This window comes from Odocoileus virginianus, chromosome 24 (genome assembly GCF_023699985.2).
Source record: "Odocoileus virginianus isolate 20LAN1187 ecotype Illinois chromosome 24, Ovbor_1.2, whole genome shotgun sequence".
Lineage (NCBI taxonomy): Eukaryota > Metazoa > Chordata > Mammalia > Artiodactyla > Cervidae > Odocoileus > Odocoileus virginianus.
In genome coordinates this window covers 8,950,194-8,968,240 of record NC_069697.1, presented here as the reverse complement: position 1 = coordinate 8,968,240, position 18,047 = coordinate 8,950,194, and the positions used below count along the sequence as shown (strand labels likewise).

The window sequence follows — 18,047 nt, the reverse complement described above, 5'->3', positions numbered from 1 at the left end:
TTTCTCCAAGGAAGACATACAGATGGCTAACAAACACATGAAAAGATGCTCAACACCACTCATTATCAGAGAAATGCAAATCAAAACCACAATGAAGTACCATTACACGCCAGTCAGGATGACTGATATCCAAAAGTCTACAAGCAATAAATGCTTGAGAGGGTGTGGAGAAAAGGGAACCCTCTTACACTGTTGGTGGGAATGCAACCTAGTATAGCCACTATGGAGAACAGTGTGGCGATTCCTTAAAAAACTGGAAATAGAACTGCCATATGACCCAGCAATCCCACTTCTGGGCCTACACACCGAGGAAACCAGATCTGAAAGAGACACGTGCACCCCAATGTTCATTGCAGCACTGTTTATAATAGCCAGGACATGGAAGCAACCTAGATGCCCATCAGCAGACGAATGGATAAGGAAGCTGTGGTACATATACACCATGGAATATTACTCAGCCATTAAAAGGAATTCATTTGAATCAGTTCTAATGAGATGGATGAAACTGGAGCCCATTATACAGAGTGAAGTAAGCCAGAAAGATAAAGACCATTACAGTATACTAACACATGTATATGGAATTTAGAAAGATGGTAATGATAACCCTATATGCAAAACAGAAAAAGAGACACAGATGTACAGAACAGACTTGGATTCTGTGGGAGAAGGCGAGGGTGGGATGTTTCAAGAGAACAGCATTGAAACATGTATATTATCTAGGGTGAAACAGATCACCAGCCCAGGTTGGGTGCATGAGACAAGTGCTCGGGCCTGGTGCACTGGGAAGACCCAGAGGGATCGGATGGGGAGGGAGGTGGGAGGGGGTATCGGGATGGAGAATACATGTAAATCCATGGCTGATTCATGTCAATGTATGACAAAAACCACTACAATATTGTAAAGTAATTAGCCTCCAACTAATAAAAATAAATGGAAAAAAAAAGGATAACAGTCTGTCTCAGTGACTGTCTAGACTTGATTTATGCTCTTAATTTAACTTCCTTGATATTAAATTATGACTTTTCTTTAATCTGGCATTAAAATCTTTCACATGTTAATTATCAGCAGACTATTAAAAATAGTCAAAAGTTTCAAATTAAATTCTGTGACTAATAGAATGAAAATTGAAGCTGTGCTTTACCAAGGACCAAAAACCCAACCAAATAATTGCAATTCTAATTGCATCTATATATATGCCAATAGATTAACAGAGAAATGATTTTATATACAAAAGAGAGAGCTGGTTCGTGTGCCAGTGTCTTATTTTATTTCGAATCCTTTAGAGCACCTAGAAAGATGATATAAACATATTAAATTCCCCAATTAATATTTACTGCATGTATAAATGAAGAGTCAGTGAAAAACTACATCATTACTTTCTGTTGCAAATTCTACTTACATGATGCCTTCTCTTTGAAAAGGCCTGGAGTGATCATAAAATTAAAAAATAAATTGCCATGAATACTACTTCTTGGCAGAGAGAAAATGCTCCCACTGGTCATATTGGCTCCCAGAATAAGGCCAGTCTGCCCATAACTTGCCAGCATATATGGTCCTTCTCCAAGTCCTAGTCAAAAACAAATGAGAAAATTATAAATTTGCACAGGAGTTTTACATTTCAAGCTGTCATTTCAATGGAATAAATTTTAATAACAAAAGTACTCCAAAATCATTAAGCATTTAAACATTTATCATGAACAAAATAACTGAACTCTTTTCAAAAAGACTATATCAGGGCTTCCCTGGTTGCTCAGTGGTTAAGAATCTGTCTGCCAATGCAGAAGCCACGAGTTCAATCCCTAGTCTGGGGATATCCCACATGACCCAGAGCGACTAAGCCCATGTGCCACGGCTATCGAACCTGTGCTCTAGAGCCTTGGAGCCACAATTACTGAGTTCACACACCACAACTGCCGAAGCCCGTGACACCTGGAGCCTGTGACACCACAGTGAGAAGCCCACACATTGCAACTCGAGAGACACTCACACTCTCCACCAGAGAAAAGCCAGCACAGCAGTGAAGACCCAGCAGAGCCAAAAATAAATGAGTAAATAAATAAAATTATTAAAAAGGATGCATTATATTGATCTGGAATATATACATATGTATTTAGAACATGTCATTTATTTCTTTTGATGTGGACCATTTTTTAAAGTTTTTATTGAATTTGTTACAATATTGCTTCTGTTGTTTTTATGTTTTGAGTTTTGGGCCATAAGGCATGTGGGATCTTAGCTTCCTGACCAGGGATTGAACCTGCACCCCCTGCATTGAAAGGCAAAGTCTTAACCACAGGATCACCAGGGAGGTCCCTAGAATATAAGCTTTAGGATATATATATACATGAATGTGTGTGTGTGTTTATATATATACACAAATACATAGCAGTGATGAATAAAGGTTGACTTAAGATTTCTAGACCTCAAATTTTCTCACCTCTATGAAGATGTTTGTCTAGGCAACCTTTCACTTTGATATTTTAAGATTCTACTATACATAAACTTTAGTTCTATCAATGGAAGGCATTCTGTTAGTCTTCTAAAAATCATTTCTCCTTAGTAGGTTCATTGCATTAAAACAGAATTCACAGATATGATATATAATATTTTACTGTTTTGGGAATTATTGAATTTCATCAGTGAGGTATGTCTATAGAGAAGAAAATAAGATGATGCTGAACAGAGAAGTCAAGTGTAATTTTATGTATGTTATCATTTCTATGCAATTAAATCATTTCATATAAAGTGGAAAATACTGTAGTAAAAGAAAAAACAAAAACTAGTTAGTATGTAACTAAACCTGAAACTCAAACTAATATTTCTAAGAACTTCATCTTATAAAGAAAAGCATATAATTTATTTTAAAAGCTCACTGATATTCAAAATAAACTTATGCATTGTTTTATGACAACAAGGTCAGTTTACCTTCAACCCAATCTATGATGTTTAATGTTTTAAAAAAAGTGAGGTACTATAAAATTTTGATGTTTCTTCTGAATTATCCAAATTAACAACATAATTATTAGCTGTGTACTTTTTACAGTTATATTTAGATACCCAATCTATGATGTTTAATGTTTTTAAAAAAGTGAGGTACTATAAAATTTTGATGTTTCTTCTGAATTATCCAAATTAACAACATAATTATTAGCTGTGTACTTTTTACAGTTATATTTAGATATTTATGTTGTAGGTTATATAAAATTCTAATATAGGTGTGGTAGGTGATTTCATAAAAGATCAATCTGGTTGCCCTCAGTGAATTTCATTTTTCCTCTTTTCTCCACTTTTTATCTCAAGGACAGTTTTCCTTTCCCAGCCTATCCTTAAGATGGAAGGGAAAAAAATCAAAGAAATCAACCACCTGGGTTTTCCCCCTTTCAGGACCAAGACCAGGCATAAGAGAAGGGGAAAGATAATTGAATTAGAGGGTTTAAAAGTCTCCCAAACAGGAAGGAGAGCAAGACCCAAAATTTCCATCACAAGGGCCAGGAGAAGGGGTTATAGAACAAGTTATTCTCAAGCACTGTCCCATCCACTGACTCATCAACAAGACACTTCAACTTTGAGGAGCTGGAAACACTTCTAAGCCATGACGCAAGAGCTTTAGTAAGGACCCAGACACGGTTGGTAGGTCCACACCTACAGTGTGGGAGACCTGGGTTCAATCCCTGGGTTGTGAAGCTCCCTTGGAGAAAGAAATAGCTACCCACTTCAGAATTCTTACCTGGAGAATTCAATGGACAGAGGTGCCTGACAGGCTACAGTCCATGGGGTCGCAACAGTCAGACACTACTGAGCGACTTTCACTTTCAGACACCTTGAGTACACATAGAGATTTGAACATCTTTGCTCCCACACCAAGATGGAACTGATCAGATACAGTGAAGACTTTAGGAGCTGTTACAAACGTAGACCCTGCACAATTTCTCTGGGAGCTAATATCTATAACATCCAAATAGAACTACATCATCATCTCCACCACCTACAAGTTCATTCTCTAGGAAAGACAGAAGTAACTTAGATTTTAAGAAGAAAATATACATAAACTTATAAATACATAGATTTGTGTGAATATGTAAATAATGTACAAATGAGTATATAAATGTATAAATTATGAAATACAATTCAAAATGAAGAAGACATATACAAATACAGCTTGTGAGCTCCAAGCACCCTCAGGCACAGATGTCCAAGAGGAGAATAGGAGAAAGGAGACAGACCACTAAACAAAATATTCTCTCCCCTACAAGACAAGTGCCTTCCTACAACAATGTGAAGAGATAATTGTCACCTGAGAAATCCATTTGTATAAAAAATGAAAGCTTCTGAATCAAGTTCCAGTTGATGGATATCTTGCATGTGAATTGTTTTCCTGCATTTTCACTAGCAACTGAGGGCAAAAGTCATTGACTTTATCACTAATCTTCTGTAAGGAGAATTATAATTTCTGTATACTAAAAGCAATCATTTCCTGTATTGATTATTTAAACAGTATTCGGTATATCCAATCTGATAAAAGCACTCTGAACTTAAAAACTTATGTAACAATTTTTAGCAAAATATTGAAGTCTTCTACTCCTTGCAGCAACAGAACCTTTATAGTTTTAGCAAATTCCATAAAGATGAACATGAAACTATTATAGAAAGTCACTGTGTGAAGGGTTATAAACTCATCTCAGCAGCAACCTCTGAAGTTTCCTACTTTTAAAAACATTTCCTCCTATAGAGTCACAGTCTTTTATCTCTGCATTTGTTTTGAATAATTTAAGTATTTTAATAACATAGTTTCCAGAGAAAACACCAGCTATGACTGGGCAAAGACTAGGTAATTTTACAATGGCTGTGAAATTGAGATGAAACAAATTAAGGATAACCATTTTAAATGATTTATTTTTATTAGTATCAACAATTTCCACAATTCTTCATTCCCCTTCAATTATCCACCTTAGGCATCGCATTCCTTCCACAATCTCTTCCTCTCCTTGGCAGGTTGACTCTATTGCCTATTACTTTGATCACAGGAAGCAGACTCTCTTGACGCTCATGAAAGAAAATGTCCCTTGCTCACCCTCTGAATAGTACCAATACAGTGTTAACAAATGAAACTAGAAGAACTGATTTGAAGAATCTTGTAACACCTTAGAAGAAAGAAATGCAGCAGATTAATTGACAAAAAGCAGTACGTCTGAAGCAGCAAGAGGTAGAAATTCAGTATTCATAGAAAATTCTGCTTCTGCTTCCAAGAGACTGCAGAAGGAACACCAGGAAGTATAAAGGCACAGATGGAGATTTTTCCCAGCCGAGCTGTATGAGGCAGGAATTCCTAAGTGAGGGAGTTACTGGCGCATTTTCTCCTATTACGGTCTGCACGATGTGTTAGAGCACATGATAAAGATGTGCTGTGGGCCTCCCTCGACTGGGACGTGCTGTCCATTACCAGACAGTGCAGCACAGAGATGAAGCTCATCGGTTTGGACTTAGACTGTTCATAAACCCATTTACCACATTTTGGCTATATGACTTGGACCAAGTTATTTCATTCATCTACGCTCAATTTCTTCCTTTGTAAAGTGTTAATAATGATACTAACAATAATGTTATGCATTTCAGGCATATTTTGAAGCTTAATTTATATGATAAAAATATCATTAATGCAACAAAAACTATTGTTATTATTAGGGATTTGTTGTTCAGTCGCTAAGTTGTGTCTGACTTTTTGTGACTCCGTGGACTACAGCACAGCAGGCTCCTCTGACTAAATCGCCCATTTTCTTTTTAACATATCATCTCTATTTCACTAAAATTTTCTGGCTTTCTTTGTACTTTTATAGTTGACATTTCTCCCTGGCTCATTTGGTTTGTGTTTTTTCTGTAATGGGTCAGCTCTCCTATAACTGCTAATCTAACCTATTCATCATGGATTTTTGCCCAGTTACTAATAAAACAGACAGCTCCCTGGATCATCTTTTTTTGCCTGAATTAGGTTTCAGTGACTAGGCCTTCCTCATCAAATAGGTTTGACAAAAAGCAGCATCGGTTCTGCTAATGTCTGGCATTTTCAATGAGGATATAACTCTCAGTCTGTTACATCTATGCGTTGGTTTTAGGCAGCACTTCCTGTTAGTCTCATTGACTCATTGGAAAAGACCCTGATGCTGGAAAATACTGAAGGCAGGAGGAGAAGGGGACAACAGAGGATGAGATGGTTGGATGGCATCACCAACTCGATGGACATTAGTTCGAGTAAACTCTGGGAGTTGGTGATGGACAGGGAGGCCTGGCGTGCTGCAGTCCATGGGGTCACGAAGAGTCAGAAATGACTGAGCGACTGAACTGAACTGACTCCGTTTAGACTTCCTGTTGCAAATTTGAATGCCTGGGGGACTAGGATACTTTCATTATTACTAAATCAGTAAGTTCTCATTCTGATAGTATATAAATAATTATTTTCTGTAAAATGACGGCTAAATTTCTATATTATTATTTCTTTCTATAATTTCCACAGCATAATAGAGTTCAATGTCCATTTTTATTCATAATGGTAAGAGGTATGTATATCCTTCATCATTTTTACCAAAAAAATTAGCTAACTTTACTCATTCATTCATTCCTTCATGTTATTCTAGGACTACTAAGAGCTTCCTCGATGCTGAGAACTTAGTTACAACACTCTATTGTTTTTCAAGGGAATAAATTTTAACACAAATACTTAGAAATTTAGATACATTTTAGAAGGCGATGGCTTTCATTGAGTCATACAGTTGACACAAACAACATGATTTGAACTGTGCAAGTCCACTTCTAAGCAGATTTGCTTCAGTAGGAAATATATAGCACTGTGGGGTTCCCTGGTGGCTTCAGTGGTAAGAATCTGCCTGCCAGTGCAGGAGACGTGGATTTGATTCCTGGGTTGGAAGATCCTCTAGAGAAGGAAAAGGCAACCCATGCCAGCATTCTAGCCTGGGAAATTCCATGGACAGAGGAGCCTGGTGGGCTACAGTCCATGGGGTCACAAAAGAGTTAGACACAATTTAAGCAACTGAACAACAACAGTACAATCCATGGTCAGTTGAATCCGAGAATGTAGAACTGTGAATATGAGGGTGACCAATTGTGGAGGGTTAGTGCCCTCAACCCCACCTTGTTCCAGGATTAACTATGCCAAATTATGAACTGTTCATACTTTGTTCCCAGAAAAGTTGTTCAAAAACTGTGAATCCAAAGATACATTTAATAAAATAGTATCCTGATATTCTTTATATGTCACATACCTTCATTGTAGTAGTCACAATCAAGTGCTAAAAGGGTAAAAGAAGAAATGTTAAACTAAATAAGAATCTGACCACTTAGCTTGAATATGTACAAAATATGATTTACCAATAACCAGATGAAATAACTCAATGACATCATTATTTGGGAATTTTCTCTGAGCTAAGAGGATTCTTTAAGAGTATTGTGTAATAATTTATTAAATTTCCTAAGATTATTTTTTTTAATAATTTTTTTAATTTATTTTTTTTATTTATTTATTTTTCCATTTATTTTTATTAGTTGGAGGCTAATTACTTTACATCATTACAGTAGTTTTTGTCATACATTGAAATGAATTAGCCATGGATTTACATGTATTCCCCATCCCAGTCCCCCCTCCCACCTCCCTCTCTACCCGATCCCTCTGGGTCTTCCCAGTGCACCAGGCCCGAGCACTTGTCTCATGCATCCAACCTGGGCTGGTGATCTGTTTCACCCTAGATAATATACATGTTTCAATGCTGTTCTCTTGAAACATCCCACCCTCGCCTTCTCCCAGAGTCCACAAGTCTGTTCTATTCATCTGAGTCTCTTTTTCTGTTTTGCATATAGGGTTATTGTTACCATCTGATTATTTTATAAGTAGGCAAATATATTAGCCAATCTATAGTCCACTGAAAGTGTTAAAATCATAAACTGTTTATCAGATGATGTACTACCTATAGGAGTAAAACAAATTCAAAATGATGTTTTTAAAACAATGTTTCTCATCACTAGAACAGTGGAATTTCATAGTCATAAGAGAGAGAGAAACAATTTCTCCAAGGATGGTACATAATTTATAGTGCAAATGTTACAGTGATAAGTCAAACACAGAACAGAAAAACTTACTTCAAAGTTTCTTTTATAAATCCTTTAGCTATACTACAATTTATATACCTTGTCAAAAGAATATAAAATTTACTCATCTTAAATTTGACGTCCATGAGTTCCATGGTATCACTTCTAAGATAAGACAACATGAATCTCCTCATAAGCTTCCCACCTAATGATGATGTTCTAATTAGGGTACTCACAACAAACAGTAGATGATCTCCAGTGAACAGAAACCCCTTCCTGACAACACTTGTATGCATATGCTGCCACGCTTGTGCATAAACATTCACAGTCCCCACCAAGGTTACAGTTACACGTGTCTTCATGACAATTTTTAGCAAAGGAAGTGACATCAATCTGCAATGAAGTAAAAGATAAATTAATTTCAAAATGTACTACTACAGTTGATTAAAATTCAGCCTTCTAAAAGAAAACTGGTAGATTTTCAAAATTTGCTATAATCAGCTTAACACTGCCACCTAGAGAGTTCTAAATATCTCAAACCTCTATTTGCCCAAAAGAAATTATTAGGCAAATGTAAGATCAAAGAACTAGCAAAACAGGGAATAGGACTGACAAATACAATTTCAATATCTTCAATACAACAGATTCACATTTTGTAGAAGCTCATTGTTTCATTATTGGCATATTTGCATGGCATTAAAAGAATGTTCTGCTTCCAAATGTACTTTGTTTTTAATAATATCTTAAACTACTTTTAAAACTTCTATTGGGACCTAAAATTGTTATGTTGGAAAGACATTTAGAAAGTTAATTTCTAAATAAATTACATTCCATCTTTGGGATGTGCTTCTAAAAGTATTTTAAATGTGCCACTAATAATCATTTTAAACTATACTTTGGGTTAAGGAGAAAAATGCAATTTGGTGTTGTTCTCTGAAGAAAACCAAGCATTTATAGCTTTGATAATGAACATAAAAATGTTTTGTAAGCTGAAAAAGACCATTAACAAATATGTACAAATGTACTCTGTTAATAAGATGGCATGAAGAAGAATGTAAATCATCTAATGTGCCAGTTCTACAGAAAAACAAATTACCAAATTGGTCTTCCTAATAAGGGTTAGGTAGTATACCTAAAAACCAATGGGCATTTAAATAATTTGTCCAGTTAATCGCAATATTAAGACACTGAAGTACTTGTTTAAGTCAGGAAGTTTAATAAAGTACTCACTTACCATATTGCGACAAGGAGCAAAAACATCACTGTACAAAATGGAACATTCTTTCTTGGCATAAGGAAATTTGTTTTGATGTGCCTCACAGGGTTTAAATGATTCAACCGGGGTTTCGCACTGTGGAAAAAGTTAAGGGAGAGAAGAAAGTTTTTAATGAGGAAATTTCTGAAGCTGAAACCAGAGTAACATAATCTGACTTCAACCACAACAATCATATCTAATATATTCTCATTCTTTTAGACAGACTTTACTGAAAGCACCTGTGCTCAGCCAGTTCATGTTAATAGCATATATTATTTTTGAAAGTAACTAAATTTACTATTAAAACCATGACAATATTAGAGAGTGACGTTAAATAATTTTTAAACTGTCAACTGTAGTGTTACATGACTAAAAATTTTTCATAAGCAAATTATTCTTTTTCTTTTAACTTGCACGTCTTTCATTTCTATCACAAGCCATCCTCTGAGGAGTCACATATACTCAAGCAACTACAGCTTACCTCCCAAATACTCAGCAATTTGGTCTCTGCCTCCTCTAATCCACCTCCCTCAAACTGGCCTGGAAAAGGTGATCATTGATCTCCTCCTTACTAAATATAAAGGCAACTTTTCAGTCTCATCTCATCTGATCTCCCCCTATCTCTGACCCTGTGTAGTACTTTGCCCTTCTTACGTGGCTCACGTGTTTCTGGCGGCAACATTTTCTGGTGGGTTTCCTCCTAATCCATTTGCTGCTATTCCCCTTCCTCATTCCACTTCCCTTCTCTGCAAGGCTTGACCTTCAAGTCTCTATTTTTTTCATTCTATACACTTCTCATGCCTTCAGCAGACTCTGTGACCCCATGGACTATACAGTCCATGGAATTCTGCAGGCCAGAAAACTGGAGTGGGTAGCCTTTCCCTTCTCCAAGGGATCTTCCCAATCCAGTAATTGAACCACGTCTCCTGCATTGTGGGCGGATTCTTTACCAACTGAGCCACAAGGGAAGCTCCCTGTATATAATAGTAACTGCCGAATCCCAGATCTCTTTTCTGAAATCTCCAAACTTGGACATTTCCATATTTCCATCCCAGATCTCTTTTCTAAAATCTCATTTCCACATAAAATCTCTGTCACTTCTCTCTCAACATATCCTGACCTGTACTTTTATTTATACCATTGTCTTGTCCCCACTGTTCCCTCCTACCAACTTTCCTCTTTGCCCTGTCTAGTGGAAGGGCACCAGTGTCTAACCAGTAATCCAGGAAGATAGGAGACTTTCTTGAATTCTTCAATTCAATCCTTCATTTTGCAAACCTTTCAACAGAGCCTGATGTTTCAGGTGTGTCTCAAATTTGGACAGTTTGCTAAATCTTCTAAATGTAACATTTCTTAGTTGGATTATAAGAGCCTAGCTAGTTAGGAGACTTCGAGTCTAGATCCTAGCACACAAATATTGCAGCCCTGTATTTTGCATCCCAGCCATTCCCTACTTCAGACCATTTACAACAGCCATAATGAATTGCATAAAATTCCTGTAAGGCACCATACCCAGATTATGAACTCCTTATTGCCAAATTCAGACTTAAATCAAAGAAAGTAGGGAAAACCACTAGGCCATTCAGGTTTGACCTAAATCAAACCCATTAACGATTATACACTGGAAGTGACAAATATATTCAAGGGATTAGACCTGATAGAGTGCCTGAAAAACTATGGACAGAGGTTTGTAACACTATATAAGAGGCAGTGATCAAAACCATCCCCAAAAAAAAGAAATTCAAAAGGGAAAATGGTTGTCTGAGAAAGACCTAGAGCTAGCAGAGGAGAGAAGAGAAGCTAAAGGTAAAGGAGAAAAGGAAAGACATACCCATCTGAATAGCAAGGAAAGATAAGAAAGCCTTCCTCAGTGATCAATACAAAAAAACAGAGGAAACAATAGAATGGGAAAGACTAGAGGTCTCTTCAAGAAAATGAGAGATACCAAGGGAACATTTCATGCAAAGGCGGGCACAATAAAGAACAGAAACAGTATGGACCTAACAGAAGCAGAAGGTATTAAGAGGTGGCAAGAATATACAGAAGAACTATACAAAAAAAGACCTTCATGACCCAGATAACCACGATGGTGTGATCACTCACCTAGAGCCAGACATCCTGGAATGTGAAGTCAAGTGGGCCTTAGGAAGCATTACTACAAACAAAGCTAGTGGAGGTGATGGAGTTCCAGTTGAGCTATTTCAAATCCTAAAAGATGATGCTGTGAAAGTGCTGCACTCAACATGCCAGCAAATTTGGAAAACACAGCAGTGGCCACAGGACTGGAAAGGTCAGTTTTCATTCCAGTCCCAAAGAAGGGAAATGCCAAAAAATGTTCAAACTACCACACAATTGCATTTCATTATATATGCTAACAAGTAATGCTCAAAATTCTCCAAGTTAGGCTTCAATATTACATGAACCAAGAACTTCCAGATGTTCAAGCTGGATTTAGAAAAGACAGAGGAACCAGAGATCAAATTGCCAACATCAGTTGGGTCATAGAGAAAGCAAGAGAGTTCCAGAAAAACATCTACTTCTACTTCATTGACTACCCTAAAGCCTTTGACTGTGTGGATCACAACAAACTGGAAAGCTCTTAAAGAGAAGGGGATACCAGACCACCTTACCTTCCTCCTGTGAAATCTGTATGCAGAACAAGAAGAAACAGAAACAGACATGAAACAATGGACAGGTTCAAAATTGGGAAACAAGTATGTCAAGACTGTACGTTTTTACCCTGTTTATTTAACTTCTATGCAGAGTCCATCATATGAAATGCTGGGCTGGATGACTCACAAGCTGGAATCAAGATTATGGGGAGAAATGTCAATAATCTCAGATATGCAGATGACACCATCCTTATGGAAGAAAGCGAAGAGGAACTAGACAGCCTCTTGATGAAGGTGAAAGAGGAGCGTGAAACGGGTGGCTTAAAACTCAACATTCAAAAAATGAAGATCATGGCATCCAGTCCCATCACTTCATGGCAAATAGATGGGGAAACAGTGGAAACAGTGACAGATTTTATTTTCTTGGGTTCCAAAATCACTGCAGATGGTGACTGCATCCATGGAATTAAGATGCTTGCTCCTTGGAAGAAAAGCTATGACCAACCTAGAGAGCAAAGTACAGACATTACTTTGCCAACAAAGCTCTGTCTAGTCAAAGCTATGGTTTTTCCAGTGGTCATGTATGGATGTGAGAGCTGGACCATTAAGAAGGCTGAGTGCTGAAGAACAGATGCTTTTGAACTGTGGTGTTGGAGAAGACCCTCAAGAGTCCCTTGGACTGCAAGGAGATCAAATCAGCCCTGAATATTCACTGGAAGGACTGATGCTGAAGCTGAAGCTCCAATACTTTGACCACCTGATGTGAAGAACTGACTCTTTAGAAAAGACCCTGATGCTATGAAAGCATCAGAAGCTGAAAGCAGAAGGAGAAGGGGACAACAGAGGACAAAATAGTTAGATGGCATGACCGACTCAATGGGCATGAGTTTGAGCAGGCTCCAGGAGATGGTGAAGGACAGGGAAGCCTGGCGTGCTGCAGTCCATGGGGTCACAGAGAGTCAGACACGACTGAGCAACTGAACAACAGCCACCACTCTGCTCAGGCTTCCCAGGTGGCGCCAGTGGTAGAGAACCTGCCTGCCAATGTAGGAAACGTGAGAGACATGGGTTCAATCCATGGCTCGGGAAAATCCCCTGCAGGCGGGCATGACAACTCACTCCTGCATTCTCCCCTGGAAAATCCCGTGGAGAGAGGAGCCTGATGGACTAGAGTCCATGGGCTCACACACACTCGGACACGACAGAAGCAACTTAGCACGCAGGCACCATACTCACTCTAGTCTTCCTGACACCTTCCAAAGGGCTGCCCCTTCCTTTGCTGCTACCCTCTTTCCCATCACCTTCAGTTTTAAAGCTCCCGTGAGTCTTGTGAGAATCATCTCAACGGCATCTTCCTTTGACCACAAACTCCATGTTGTTTGCACCTATATCAAAGCACCTGTCTCATAGTACCATTGTTAATTTTTCTACCTCATCTGCTAAACTAAATTCCCAAGGGCAGTGGCTATGTTTTAATTAAATTATGTGTTCATTTCGATTGGAAAACATTAAGTGCTAAACAGAACTTACTGAATGAAAAAAATTTTTTTTCAGCTTTGTCCATTAGGTATAAATGAGTTTAAAATTCTTTGACCAGTATAAATATTTAAGTATGATTATAAATTAAGTATTCCTTAATTCATTTTATATCAAAAAATAAAATCTTTATACTTTTTAATGTAGACCACAATGAAATATACTGCTTAAATTTTACTAAATTGGGTGAATGTTTAACCCTAATCCCCTTTTAATTTTTTAAAGAGATTTAGATATATTAGTAAACTAGGCAAAATAGTAAAACAACTAATCAAATAGTAACCAACCAGGAAATTGTAGTTGCAGACTCTATTTTTAATTAGAAAAAATAGGTTTAAGAAAAAGAAGAAGAAAAGAGTAGAACAAATTTCCGTTTTGACTTTTCTTAGTTCAGCGTTTCTCAGATTGTATCCTATAGAAAACTATTTCTTTGAGAACTGATACACAAAAACATAAGCTCTGTGTCAGTAAATGTGGGAATTCCTTCAAACACATCCCTCCCCTGGAGGCATATAATGCCTCAGGAAATCCTTCAAAAAAGAAATATGCCTGACTTAATTCATCCTAACTGCTCCCTAAGGTAGTTGGCCAGGAATTCACTCTTTACCCCTCCCCACCCCACACACAGCCTTGTCTGGAGAACAAATGTTAAGAAATTTCATCTTTATTTATTCATTACCTTGAGTTGACAAAAGATACATCATTAGAAATACAAATATATTAAAAGAGCATTAGAAAGGAAAATCATGAGATTAGAAGATGAGAATTTGACCATCGTCTCTATGACTTTCTGGATACACAATAGTAGATAAGTAATTTAACATTCCTAAGCCTCAATTTCTTCATCTATAATATGCAGTCAATACCCTTTACATTACCAGATTGTCACAAGGATTGCATGAGAAATTAAATGTAAAAGAAGTTTGAGTTTGTCAACTATAAATTACTACACAAATATTACATAAAATAGTATTACCTAAATAAATTTTCCTGTAAAAATAAAATGTTTTAGTGGATAAATACTCCAGAAAATATTTGTTTTGTTCTAAAATATAATATGTATTCCACTTACCTGTCCTAATGCCCAACTATCTCCAAATACCTGGGCATTTCTCACTTCTAAGTTATTGGATGTGGTCATATCATTTGAAGTACATTTGTCAAAGTTTCCACATAATCCTGATAATTTGTTCTAAAGTAAAAGAAAATTACCATGAAATATTCTATATTCATTTCAACATTTAAGGACTAAAATTTTAAACATCTAACAATAAAAATTTCTAATAATATTTAGTACAATATTTAATAATAAGCAATCATTAAAACAATGTAAAATATAAATTGAAAAGGACTGTAAACAATCCAGACTGAGTATCCAACTGGATAAACAACAGACTGAGTATTAATGGATAAAACAAACTAGTACATCCATACAAGAGTATCAACCAGCAGTAAACAGGAACAAACAATTAATTCATTCAAAAATATGCATGAATCTTGAATGTGTTCCATCAAGTCAAAGAAGCCAGACCCGAAAAACTATATATTGCATGATTTCATTTATACTGTATCCAGAAAAGGCAAAACTATACAGTGGTTGCCCAGGGTGAAGGGTAAGAAGTAGCAATTGACAATAGAAGGGCAACACAGAAGAAACTTGGAAGCTGAAAGATCTGTTCTTTCTAGAACTGTGGTGGTGGATACACAACTCCATGCATGTGTTAAAATTCATAGAAGTGCAAATCATAAAAATAAATTATTTTACATTTTTAAAGAATTTTACTGTATGTAAGCTTAAGAATATCCAGAAAGTGGATGAAAAGATGGATGTAAATTGTAATAATCCAACTGTATTACAAACAATATCATATAACCATGCTGTAGGGAGTGGGAATAAAAGAAGCTGAACTAAGTAACTTTGGAAAACTGGATACTGTAAGGTTGAAGTTTAAAAGAATGGTATGCAACACTTGGTAAAGTTACTCTTCCCTGGGATCTGACTTAGTTATTCTAAAAATATAACATTTCTCAAAGGAAAACATCAATCATTTTATTTCCATAAAACATTAAAAAGTCAAATGTAATTTCATTTCTTGTATCTCATTTGGATTGACCTACAAAGTAGGTTGACTTACCTTCCACTGTGGTCCAACTTTGATATGGATGGTTGTCTTTTCATCCCAAAGAACAGTGATGTCTTTCTCTGGAAAGTATACCACCATGTAGTACCCTGCCTTCCACAACTGATACGTTGGTTTATTTTCCAGAAAAAAACCTGATCGTTTCTTCAAAAAAAGAGAAAAAACATAATAAAGAAAAAAAATGAATTTCTTATTTTCTCACCAAAATGCAAACATTAATTAAATTAATATCCATCAATAAGTATCTATGTACTAGCATTTTTGCTTAGCCCTATCTTTCCCTAATTTTATAATGAAAGACAAAACAAATGAATAAAACAGGAAAACATAAAGTTGATAACAAGACACAAACTGGTAGATAGGCTCAACATAGATAAATGGGCAAAGAGAAAAATGTATTTCAGTTATAGAGAAGAGCACAGACAAGGCATGGACATACAGTACATTAGGTGGATACACGTGCTGAGCCAACAACTCTATATTGATGGTCAATAAATATGATTGAGTACCAAAAATGTCAATGGACATGAATCTGAGCAAACTCCAGAAGATAATGAAGGACAGGGAAGCCTAATGTGCTGCAGTCCATGGGGCCACAAAGAGTCAGACAGGACTCAGAGACAACAACAACCAAAAATGCATGACTTTGCATAATTGAAAAACATAAGCACAAAATGTGTGTGTGTCTGTCTATAGAGAAAGAGAAAGAGGTGGTAAGGAGGATGAGGAGATGAATTTCCATCAAAGGAACTTAGGAAGGCTTCTTGCAAGAGGTAGGACATATATTATTGATCTGTAAGAGATCATAAATAGGAAAATAAACAGGGATGGAAAATACAATGAGGAAAGAAATCATTGCAAGCAAAGGGAATCGGCTAAATAAAGGTTGGGGTTGGGGGGCGGGAAGTTCAAGATTTTTACAGAACTAGAGAAAGCACAGATAGCTACAGCATGAATTCCATGACAAGCATAGTCTAATACTCTTTGCCATCAAGTTACCCATTACAGTCAATGGCTGTTATTTCATATGCAAAATGCCCTCAACAGAGGATTTTTAACAGTAAAGTGACAGACAATGTTTGTGTACTAAAGGAAAATAATGTGTGTGCTAGAAAGGATGGAATCTATTGGGAAAATTTAGAGTACCTTCAACCTAAAGTGAGAATATGCAATGTTCTTTATGGATAAGAGCTATACCCTATAAAAGATGATGCTGACTCTAAACTGAAATTAACTCACATAATAATTTTTAAAATGCATGGTTAAATCAAAGCAAATAAAGCAAATTTTTAACCAGAAGCAAAATTAAAATTGTGAAGGAGATATGAAATCCTTTGGTTATTTTTTCTCCCAAGTAATAACAAAAGCATAGTTTGGGAAACACTGTACTAGAGTGTACATTTTATAAATCTTTCATAGGGTAAATTACATAAACTCATATTCACAAGAAATTTTCAGTCTCCTAGACCAACATCATACTTGCAAGTGCTCAGTATATTGTATAGAACAGTAAACATTTTGTTAGTGGACTCTACCTAACCTCATTTCTTTCTGCTTCCAAGTACCAAGTTGGAGTTATGGGCAATGTCCTCAGTACCTGTAAGGGTCTGCGTTCAACCTGGAAGTATACTTGTGTCCAAGTAAGCAAGGCATTAAGTAATAAAGAAAAAACACTATGGCAAGTCAAGAAAGACTACAAAACAAAGGGAAAAAATTCCTGTTTTCATCAAGGGGGTATACATTTTCACTTCACAAGGTCCACAAAATGTAGCATACCAGTCCACCATATCACTCTGCCATAGAATCTATTTTTATCATTTTGATTATACTTTTCAGGACCTTTTCATCATCTGATTATCATCTGGCTTTATTATCTGTCTTCCTCCCTTTGTGAATGTTAGCTCCTAGAAAGATGTACTTTGTCAAGTTTATGGCAGTATCTGCACCTTCCAGATCAAGGGTAACTCATATATTTTTAATACCTTCTTGCACTGGCCTACTCAGAGTTCCCAGCTTCCAGCCTGAGCAGCAATAATCAAAGGAAGTAAGTGAAATGCTTGTGGCTTATAGCTCCTTTTCAATCCATGAAATACTTTGTCATGTATTTTCCTATTAAACTTCCCTCGGGCTGGTTGACATATCACTGGAACATAAAATAAATTTTTGGATAAGATTATTGGACTTCCTTCAGATTGGCTTTGTATTAGTTATCCTGATGTAAAAGCTCATCCTCTATATTTGCCTATAGAGCTAAATCCTTCATTTTTATTAGACAGGGCAGTTTGCTACAAGAGAAAAATCCTCTTTGGTCAGAAAGAGATACTGTACTTTTTTTTTCAGATTAGGAAGCAAAGATGTTTCTTCTTATAAGAATGAAGTATTGTGCATTGCCCAAAATAGAGACCTCCA

At 36.5% G+C, this 18,047-nt stretch overlaps 1 protein-coding gene across 1 annotated transcript in view; it reads right to left on the bottom strand.

Moving 5' to 3' along the window:
* The window catches only part of OTOGL (otogelin like), a 168,672-nt gene that overhangs the window by 61,817 nt on the left and 88,808 nt on the right, over window positions 1-18,047 (bottom strand). Inside the window, exons 27-32 of the mRNA XM_070454260.1 lie at window positions 15,633-15,782; window positions 14,570-14,689; window positions 9,329-9,445; window positions 8,331-8,487; window positions 7,275-7,301; window positions 1,400-1,567 (exon numbers count right to left, since the gene is read on the bottom strand). Coding sequence (XP_070310361.1) covers window positions 1,400-1,567; window positions 7,275-7,301; window positions 8,331-8,487; window positions 9,329-9,445; window positions 14,570-14,689; window positions 15,633-15,782 — 739 coding nt within the window. The remainder of the gene's footprint in view (window positions 1-1,399; window positions 1,568-7,274; window positions 7,302-8,330; window positions 8,488-9,328; window positions 9,446-14,569; window positions 14,690-15,632; window positions 15,783-18,047) is intronic.